The 10988-nt window shown below is 39.3% G+C and overlaps 1 protein-coding gene across 17 annotated transcripts in view; it reads left to right on the top strand.

Annotated features, from left to right (window-relative positions):
* The first annotated feature begins 324 nt into the window (after positions 1–324).
* Positions 325–10988, top strand: part of PICALM (phosphatidylinositol binding clathrin assembly protein) — a 66871-nt gene continuing 56207 nt past the window's right edge. For 5 of the 17 annotated variants that reach the window (XR_004498530.1, XR_004498529.1, XM_033516439.1 and 2 more), the window contains exon 1: positions 325–618. Coding sequence is in view for 14 of the 17 variants with exons in the window: in XM_033516439.1 (XP_033372330.1) it covers positions 489–618 (130 nt within the window). In the remaining 3 variants the exon portion in view is untranslated. The remainder of the gene's footprint in view (positions 619–10988) is intronic. The other 12 variants (XM_015629598.3, XM_015629593.3, XM_015629570.3 and 9 more) reach the window with 5 other exon arrangements.

Genomic DNA, 10988 nt, shown 5'->3' with positions numbered 1-10988 from the left:
AGCTTGCCTTCCCCCCACAAGGGGAAGGGAGCCCGGGGCAGGGGAGACTGCCCAAGGGCCGGGGATGCCGGGGGAAGCGATCCTGGCCTGAGGAGCGGCTCCCGCCCCCTGCCCTCGCCCCCGCCGCTGAGGGGGCGGCGCGTGTCACGCGGGCGGGGCGTCGGGTGGTCACGTGACGCGGGAGAGGCCCGGCAAGGCCCGAGGAGGAGCTCGGCCGCCGCCATTTTCCTGCGGCGCCCAGTGCGTGTCCCTGTCCCCGGCCGGGCGGGCGCGCAGGGGGAGGGGACGGCGGCCGGGGGAGGGGGGCGGGAGGAGGAGGGGTCCCTGCTCGGGTGACAGGTCCGTCCCTGAGGGCGGAGCGGGGGCCGCCTGCGGCACGGCGGGGTGAGGAGCCCGCGCAGCTCCATCCCCCCGGCGACTCCTCCCGTCCCGGCCCCTGAGGAGGGAGCGGAGCCGCGCTCGGTTCCAGCGCCGCCAGCGAACCCGCCATGTCCGGCCAAAGCCTCACCGACCGCATCACGGCGGCGCAGCACAGCGTGACCGGCTCGGCCGTCTCGAAAACCGTGTGCAAGGCCACGACCCACGAGGTCATGGGCCCCAAGAAGAAACACCTGGACTGTGAGTACCGGGAGGGGACGGCGGCCCGAGGGATATCCCCGAGCGTCCCGCCGAGGAGCGGGATTGCCCGGCCTGTCCCGGGGTCCCGCTGCGGGGCTGCCGCCCATCCCACCGGCCTCGTGGGGACGGGAAACCTTCTCAGGCGGAGGAGCTCAGGGTTTCAGCATAGGGCATACCCGGAGGGCGGGGGCGTAGGGTCGGGGACGTGGCGATGGAGAGCCTGGGAGAAGCTGTTCAGTGTATCTGCTCTCCAAAAAGGGCCTTGCCAGCTCTTCCTTATGCACAGGGCCCCGGACAATGTGAGCTCCTGAAGGACGGGACCTGCCCCATACCCCTTTATTCGGGAGAGGTAGAACCACGGAGGCCAGGTAGAGGAATGGGCTGCAATTTCCTTATTAATTGATCTCATTTGTGTCGTGCTAAGGCAGCACTCCCCCATTCTTTAGAGGAGGTGCAGGAGTTTCAGGAAGGAATAGCTGATCACTTATCTTAATTATTTTTCAGGTAATCTACTAGGAAAAAAAAAAATCCTTCTTTAACAATCACGTAAATTTTCCATGTAGGAAAATATGTGAAACGACTGTTTGAGTCTCTCAGTAAGGATGTTCTTAGTCTTCTTCCTAGTCTGTCTCATTCACTTGGGAAGATGTGTCTAAGAGGACTTCTTTAGAACTTCAGTACCTGATCTTAACATACCATACAGGATCTGGCCATTTTTCAGCTTCTATTAAGACCAGATCAAAGGTGGGAAGGCTTAAAAGGTTTTCTAACAACTGTGATCCGTTCAGGTGAACATGAAGAGAATTATGAACACCAAAGTTCACATTAGTGTGTCTCCCACTAAGCTGTAAGGTCAAAGGACTGAGGAAGTTCTTGGTCTGAATACCTGATTGTCTTGCATGTTTTTATTCTAGGCCTTTTAAAGACGGCCCCTCCCCATTCCCTTTCATTTTCCCAAATATATAATAAATGATATTGGAGATACTTGTGTGTCTGTGCTTTCTGTATGTGTGCTTTCTCCCTTCCTCTCACGTCTGCAGAAGAAGGCTCTGTCTTCATGAGTCTTGAGTTTGTGCCTTCTGAATTGCTCTGTATCCAAATGAGAACACCAGATGATAGTAGTAGGATTAATTGTACTGTAGTTCTTTCTTCTTTCCACCGAAATGTGTGCGTGTTAAAGATTTAAGAAATTCTTGTTCTGCAAGTACCTGAGAGCAATTTGATTGATTTTTTTTTTTTAGGGGAGTCCCATAACAGCTGCCTCTGTCCCTTTTTGATATTCCTTCAAACAGTTCATCTTTTGGCTGAAGATAATAATAACTGAGTGGTCTTGTTATTTTTGGTTAGCTCAGGGTATTGGAACATTGAGGAAATATTTGGGCTTTGAGTAACTTATTGGCAGGTAGAGAAAACACCTTGTTGTATGGCATATGTATGAAATCCTGATGTTACTGGATTTCACACAGCAGAAGTGAGGCTTTCTGGAAAACAAACTTTGTCACGTTTAGCCTGTAATAGTGCTAAAAGTACAGTTTTAGTAATAAGGCATTTAGGAGCTGAATGATTTTGTGGTATAAACTTTGTTGAAAAGAGTATGAAGCTGGCCAGTAAACTTCTCTTCAGGTGCTGGGGGGTGTGTAAAAGGCTGGTGTTGTGAAAAAGGCTGCTGGGAGACAACCTAATGGAGACCTCTAGGGTGCTGCTTCAGAGGGGTGCCTGGACTTCCTTAGAAAGTTGTCTGGTAGCTGCTGGATGAGAATACCAGTTCTGTATTTTCTTTTCCTACTCTAGACTGTCAGGAGTCTGTTTTTGCCTGTTTCTGATAATTCCTTTATCAAAGCAAAGCAAATTTTTTTTTTTTTTTTTTTTTTTTTTTTTAAATTAGTCCCTCGTTTTAGTGGTTAAAATAGATCATGGCTAGATGTTTTGTATGCTACCCTAATATGTTTGTTAGAAGTCTCTGTTCCTGGCATCAGGAAATGACACATGGTCTTGTATTTTGAACTTTTTCTTTGTTCATAGCCTTTATGGCTGTATACTTTAAAATAAATATTTTTTACACAAGCTGTGACTCAAGCCCCACTTCTGAACTATTTGTACATATCTTCGTTTTACAACAAACAGTTCAACTTGGTAAGTCCTATGAACTCACATCTCATTGTAAATGACACTTAATATACTAGTCTTCATAGGCAGCATGCTGCCTTAATATTTTTCTGATTACTGCTTATTATGATAATACAGTAAGTAATACTTCACTATAGGTTGTGTCCTGGGTGAGTGGGATAAGTTGAATTTTCCTATACTGTCCTGTAATGAAGTCTTAGTTTTGTAGCGTATTCTGTGACCATGACATACATTGTTGTTACCGTATTTCTTGTATAGATCTCAAGATTTCTGACTGTCCTCTTACTGAAATTTTTTCTTCATTAAACTTGAGCTGTCATGAACAGATTATCTAGCTCAGCCTCATGTTAACTCATAAAAATGGAGGGAAGTCCAACATAGATACTAGTGAACACAATTATTCCTGTTCTAATTTATCTTGCTCCTGACAGTGTATGGAGTTTGAAAACTGAAGTGCTCTCAATCCTAGAGTTGGAGACAACCATCACTGAGGAAACAATCTTAATCAAGGAAGGTGAAAATGAATTCTTTCCTTAGCTCATGATAGTTAAAATGTAATATACTTCCAAGAATGTTTTCTCTCCCATTACAAGCCTATTTGGTTTGAGGGAGAAAGACTTCTAATTTACAAGTGGGCATGGCTTATGATAGGTAGTAGCATCATCTTGAGACTGTATACTATGATACTGTTTTTTTTCTTCTGTTTTGAAGGTCCGGGCTTAGACGTGGGTTAAGGATTCTCTTTGGCAATCTAAATGCTGCTTTTGTTATGATGGGTTACTTGTTTTACAAAATCAGGTTTAATAGCCTTGGAACCCTCAAAGCATAGTTCATGAACTTTTATGGAAAACCTAGTTTCACTAGGTCTTTGTCCCAGTTTTTTACACCTAGAGCAGTGGGAGCTCTAAACTGGTTTGTGGGTTTAACTTGCACACTGAGATTGGTACAACCCTTTCTTTCTAGTTAACTTCTTGTCCCCACCTTGTGTGATGGATAGTGATGCCAAGAACAAGTGCTTTAGGTTGTTTGAATATAAATGGTGCTGGGAAACTTGTTGCCACATTTCACTCCTTCTTTATGTGAATCTGAGACGGAGATGTGCTTGTGTATGCATGTGTGGTGGATAATTAATATTAGGAATACCTGGAGGTACATTAATATTAGGAATAGCTGAAGTTAACGCCAAGTAGATTTCACTGTGTTGGTTCAGTGAAACTGCTGTAGCAGTGATAGCTCAGTAGCATAAAAATGCTTGTGTACATGTGCATGTTGTAGAGTGTACTTAAAACAGCTTTGTTGTGATACACATTTAGGGTTGGCCTCTTGAATGAGCGTGGCATAGTAACCCTATCTGCTTATAGCTAATGGAGTAGCCCTCTTTAAAGGAGAATGTGGATGGATGACTTGGAAGGAAGTTGTGATGCTGTAATTACCCATTCCTAACAGGAAATATCTCTATAATTAAGCTAGAGTGTAATTTCCTTGATTTCTTATTGTAAAAGAAAAAGTGTATTTTTTAGGAAGATGGTAAACCAGAACCCTGCCCTGAGTTGGGTAGATGTCTGTGAAAAGCTGTGTAAGCGAAAGTAAACTTGAGGGAACTTGTTGGAAACTTAATTCCTAAGTCACTAGTGTCAGCTGCTTTGGTTTTGTCTAGAGGCTAATACTAGGACAGAGGAAAGCCCAGCTAAAGACTTGCTTCATGTCTGTGCTGGGAACAGCTTCTATTTCAAAATGAGATGGCACAAAGAGGGTAACTTGTAGAACTGAGAGACAAGGATCATTGTTATTCCCTGGATCACCCAAGAGGTTTGTAGGAAAGCTGGGAAAACCAGCATTGTAAGTGTTCACTTGCCTTTACATGCTAAAGTGTAACTGGGTGATGAGGTGAATTAGCTCCTAGTTCTGTGGATGCTTCTGTGTTCTCCAGTAGAAACAGATTATCCACATTCCTTTTATGGTATTGTAGTGCTTCAACAAACTCATATTTTGTTTCTGGTTTTGGCAGAATCACCTGAAGTTTCTTACAGCTTTGCTTCCCATTCTGTAATTGACTTAAATTTCTGTAGGCTATCCGTTGTTATTTTTGCTTAGAAATATTCTTTGTAACTGTAATTATTTCAAATACAGATAATTGCATTTTTACAACTTTCTTTTGAAGTATTCAGTTTTCTCTCTGAGTTTTTTTTTTCTGATTCCTTCATAATTTTTCCTTAGCCAACTTTTTTACTTTTTACTAGAATTCTTTTGAAATACTTGTTCGTGCCTTTTAGTAGAGTATGAAAACTATCATATTCCTCCTGGCTGCCAGAGGCACAATTTTCTACTACAGCTGCTCATTTGCAGAAAGAATAGCCATGTAGCTGTGCAGCTGTTGTTTTATTTTACTTAGCCTGAAGCAGTGTTCTGCTTCAGATGAAGTAAGAGGCAGGAGCTAAGGAGGAGAAGCTGTAGGACACCTGCAATTAGCTTTCTGTGAATCTTCATACCACCATTGTTTCCCATTAGCCGTGATTATTCAGGTCTCATGTAACTTTGGCCTATAGCTCCAGTTGGGATTTTTTTTCTTAATATCTTTGGGGTTTGTTTGTTTTGTTTTTTTTTAATGGTGCAGTCATCTCTTGCATTTTCTAAAAGGGACACTTGGGAGATGCATTCTTTTGCAGTTCAGCCTGTGACCTAATGATCTATTTCAGTCTTCAATTCCTTATCCTAAAATCAGTTTTTGACTTGTAGATGTGAAAGTTTTAAGTTGTCCCTAATGACTTGTCTAACAAAGTAATAGTAGTTTGCATAATAATACAAAAGATGACTTACCCAATGTGGAATTTAAAGCTTCCCAACTTTTGCATTTGTTGCTTCATATAAAGTACATGATCGTTGATGATGGTAAAATTCTGGGAAAGTTCGCTTGCAAAATGTTACTGATGTCTCGCTCCCTCTGAAAAATGCAATGTTATTTCTGAAGCAGAGACACCTCTTGTATTTGAAAGCTTAATTTATTAAAAAGCTTTCTTAAATTGAAATTTCTCAATACCATTAAAATATTTTCACTCAAAACATCTCACATCAATTAATGCTTTAAAAATAGCACATAAATAGCTTTACTACTGGTAGGATATGTGTACTTTTCTGTAAACTGTGAAGGAGCTGTTTCTCAACCATGATAGAAGAAATCATGTAAGAATTGTAGGTGACTTGTTTTTATTATGAAGTCTTGAAACCCTCCGCTGGGGCAGTTATTTAATATTTTCAAGTAGTTTGCAATACAAGTTTAAAGCAATAATCTCAAGCATGTGTCCTTTTGAGTATTTTAGCAAGCTCTTTTGCTGCAAACTTTGCTTTTTGTTCATGCGTATTTGAATTTAACCATTTAGACTTTCTGCTGGTCAAAGTCTTAACTCTGGGAGTAGTTGCAATTTGGAGCTTAATGTTATCTTTCAAAGACATGGATATGACAGACATTTTATTACTGATTATATCTGATTAAAAGTAACCAACAACTAACAAAAAAGAATGCAATCAAGTGGAAAAAAGCTTGTGTTGCTATAAAATTGATGGGTTTGGTGTTTTCCTTGCTCTTCTGGCTGTTTTCTCCATTGTGAAATATGATCATGAGTGGGCAGGTTATGAACTCGTAGTAACTTCAAAGTACTTCTATCCTTCAAAACTTGAAGAAGAAATATTGTTTTACTTTACATTTCACCCCTAGTTTATATCAGAACTTTATCAAGTAGCTGGTAGTTTCTAAACCTAAAAACAATATCAGTAAATTCAGTGCTAAGGCATGGTAGTCTCAAACCTACTAACAGTAAATCCAAGTTATGAGTAATATGTCACAAACCAGGTATTGGGATTTTAGAAATTAGGGAACTAAGCTGTATTTAACTGTGTGAGAATAACTTAATGAAGTTAAGCATTTCATACAGATTTAGCAAATGCACTGGATTTTCTGTTTGTGACTAAAAATCTCCTGTGCTATTTTACTAAAGGAGCTTTATTAAAGTAATGCTTATCTGGATTATTTGCAATATTATACAAGGGTAAATGAGGCTTTTATAAGTTTTACCTCAAAAGAGAGGGTGTAAATTAACAAGATCTACATCAAAATTTGATTTGGGCATATTAATTCAGAGAATGAAGCATAAGAGAATTTACTGGAGTGAACAGTGGTGGCATAAAGGGAAATCCTGAGACTTATATTCAGGTCATGACATAAGTAGTCTAAATTAAGATAAATAAAAAAAAACCTCACAAAGTGGGGATTATACTCATTCTGAGCTCTCCTATATACTTCCATTCATACCTATGTTAATTTACCCAGCTCTCCTCATCAACTTCTTTTTTCATTTTCTCCAGAAAAGACACGTTTGAAATCTTTACTTGCCTGTCCTTTATTGCTTCCTCCCAAGCAAGCAGTCCTTCAGTCACAACATTCGTGTGCTCCAGCAGCGGTGCCATTCTAGCAGGAGTGATTCTTTCACTGATGTGGGAAGTGAGAAGTTTGCATGGGTTGAAACTGCTCTGGTATTTTACATGTTTACTCTAAATATGGTGCCTGCAGTAGCTCAGCTATTCCAGTTGCTGGCTGTGTATTATGACATCAACAAAGTGTCTGTTTTATTTGTAGCCTTTCTTGATTCTTTGAATAACTAATTCAATAAAACTTAAAGCAGAAATTGTGAATCATTAATAACACTGTTTCCTAGGTAAATAATTAGTGTATAAACAAATTTTCCATGTTAATAACTTGTAGAAAAGGATATTTCTTTTACTCATTTATAAAAAGGTGATACGAGGTTCATATCATTCCTTAATTACTTTAGTTCAAAAAAAAAGAAAAATGAACCCAACAAAACCAAACCAACCCACTGGTGTTCATCTGCGCAGCATAAGTTTCTAAAGTTACCATGCTAAACTACATTTCTGACCCAAAGTGGGTAACATAGAAAGTTTTAAATTTAACTCAGGCTACAAAGCTATAGAGGTAAGCATGTTTTAAATACTTATTTTTTAATTTAAAAAAAAAAAAGTATTTGTTTTCAATCTGGCAGTAAATCCACTCAGAGCAGCTCTGGTTGTATGTGATGTGTTACTTTGTCTGCCAGATGAGAAGGTTGAATGTCTTGGCTGTCAAAGGTCGAAGTTGGTGTCTTCCTGTTCCTTGGTGTTCTTAAGGGCTGCTTGTAACTTGCTTTGCTGTTGGTAGCATTTGGGTTTTTCTGGGGTGGATACTGACCTGTGAAGTGCTCCTGTACCTCTTTTTTGCTGTTCAAGCGTGTGCTTTTGGTCTTGTGTTTAGTTTTTTTATGTAGCATGTCCCTCTCTTCCCATCTGTTCAGAAGTTGCATCAATGTTTCACCTATATTTGCTTGCAGTTGCACTTGGTTTATGTGGCTGACCTCCACTTTTACTGACAAATGTGTCAATATTTAATTTGGAATGGGGTCACACTCAAATTTGCTTTATCTCCTTCTCTCCCTGCCCAGTATTACCAGTTTCAGCCTTCATTGCAACCTGTTTCAAACTTTATGAATTTTTCTGATCAGCAACTCTGTATTCTGGATCTGACCTTATTTTTTATGTGAAGTGTAAAACCTTGTTTGAACTGCTGTGGTGGTTAAGTCGCCATACAGGGAATAGTGGTGTTATTTGAACATGTTTAATTCTGTCCCCTTTTCTGTTTGCCAGAAGCCATTGGTGTTCATAATTTGGCATGTATACTGTCACAGTGAGATTAAAAATAACTTTCATTTAAAAAGAGTTTTTTAGGAATATTCACTTGATTATGTATTGCAGTCTCATACAGTTGTAGTTCCCAAAGCAATTCTTCATTTCTGGGTTGATGTGAAACTGGCTTTGAGTCTTGCTTACTCATGAAATGCCTTCCTTCTTCTGTCTCACAAGGGGCACTTGAGTTTAATGTTTATGTAAGCAGTTATGTCAGTTTGTAAATTTTAGAGCTGAAATTCAGGTGTTTTACTTGCAATTAATTGTTATTCACCATAAACCACAACTAGTTCAAATACATAAAAAAGAAAAATGTCTTTTTGAACAATATCATTGTGTTCTTTTATTCTCTTGAGAAGTGATGTTTCTTTACTGTTTAGAAATATACTGGAATCCTTAGGTAGATTTCAAATCTGAATTAATTCTCTGGATATCCATGCCCCTTAGCTTTCATTGATACAGCCATGCTCTGATGCTTTTATTCAAATGACTGAATTTAGATTTATTATCCTTTAAATCAGTTTTTCTATTATATATTAATAACCTGTCTTAAATCCACTAGGGATTATTCCTTCCTAGAGTGTTTGCATTTCAGTCATCAGTGTTACAGTGCAGCACTGCAGAATAAGATTTAGAGTGTCAAAAATACATGTGAAGTGGATTTTAATCATAGGAATAAAAGAAAAAAAAAAACCCCAAATATGAACACCTCTGCATTTGTGGACTGTAGTTATTTCAAATAAGGATATGTCGTGCGTAGTAAGTTGTCACATTTGATTAGCAGTTGAATGGAAAAGCTCAGGATGCACAGCTCTTAGCTGTAAGCTGTTTGACACACAGGGACACTGTTTGTTGGGCTTTGAGGAAAAATGGTTGTCTGCATACAGACCATTTATTTTTAGGTTCTTGATAGTTAATAAAGAGCTAGCCCAAGCTTTTTTTCCTGGCTTGTTCTGTTGAAATGCTTTGCACTATGTAGCATCATTTAAGCATATCAAATGTAACATAAATTAAGTCCATTTACAAGCAGGTTACTTTGTGTTAAAAGTCTGGAATATATGAAGTTTGTTTCAGTGCTGAATTTGCTGTGTAAATCGATGGAAATCCAAAGAAGTTTTTCTGTTAGTTTTCAAATTCTAGGGTTAAACATAGTTTAGTAATAGTTAAACACAGTTTAACTTCTGAAATTTGGAATTTCATTGTTATGAATTTGAATTGAATGTGCTTTGAATTTCATTGTTATGAATTAGAAGCTCATGCATTTCTAGGGGCTGGTTTTCTCTCCTGTTTAGCTGGGTGTTTTTGCTTTTTATTTACAAGTAGTTTATGTGGAGACTTTCTTCATATTTAATGATCTGTAAGTAAAATACAGTGAGCTGGAGGAGATGCTTTTGTCCTTATTTTAAACTGTTAATGAGGAGTCTTTGTAGACAGGAATGTGGTCAGTCTCTTGGTGTATTCTAGGGCTGACACAAGATGTCTTAACACATAGTTTTAAGTTCCATATTTGTTTTAGCTCTCTGAGGTTTTAACCAATGAACAAACCTTACTTCAAAATAAATTGAATAACTATTTTTTCTCTTCTCTGAGCTTTTCTTATGAAACAGTTTAGTTTTAAGGATAGCATCTGGCTGAAGGTCTCTTGCTTTGTACTGAAAACCAAAAGGCAGATGCTATTTACTACTTCTCTTGGCTTTAGTTTATCTTAGAGGCTGTTTGTGATAGGGAGATGTCTTTGTTCATGGTAAACAGAGAAATTCCCAGCTGAAAGCTGTGGATACTGAGGAGTTCTTTCTGTATACAATTTCCCTTACCCATCTAGTTTCAGACTTAAGAATTTTGAAGTGTTGGCTCTGAAACTTTGTGAAACTTGATGACCCTATAGTCACTAATGAGGGTCTCAGGAACAGTCTCTAAAAGTGAGACATTAGGGAAAGAACTGATTTGGATTTATGAAACTCAGACATAACAGTATTGCTGTAAAGAAGGTGTCTTCCCCTTGGTAAGGTCCTCTGCTTTATCTGCTGAAAATTGGTGAAGCTTAGTGTATGGTCCTGGAAAAATTCAGCTTCCTTTCTGCTCTTCATGTTACACGAAGGTTGTTCCTACACCATCCTAACCTCTTACTACAGTGTATTTTAAAATATTTCCTTTGAGCAGCTTTGGCATGGTCTGTAAGGGATAGTCTTGTTGTGCCCTTGTAGAAGAGTTCTATTCAAATGTGAATTGAAGATGTGCTTGGGATGAGCCAGGGTGAGTCTTGTTTGGTCAGAGGGCTCCAAATATCTCATGGGAATTGTTAGTCTAAATTGAAAAAAGGAAGTAAAAGCTAAATTAGGCAGGCATTTCCAACATTTCTATTAATAGAATGGAAGAATTTAGCTGTACTTTTGCTTGACTGCCTTCCTTCATGGAAGAGCTGCACACTCACAGTACATGAATGTCAGTTGGAACAATTTTGTGGTGGTACCTCTATTTTTAAGGGTAGAGAAGTGGGGTTTTTAATTTTTTTT

This window comes from Parus major, chromosome 1, assembly GCF_001522545.3.
Source record: "Parus major isolate Abel chromosome 1, Parus_major1.1, whole genome shotgun sequence".
Taxonomy (NCBI): Eukaryota; Metazoa; Chordata; class Aves; order Passeriformes; family Paridae; genus Parus; species Parus major.
Note: the sequence above shows the minus strand (reverse complement) of the source record. Positions and strands in the feature narration are given on the sequence as shown.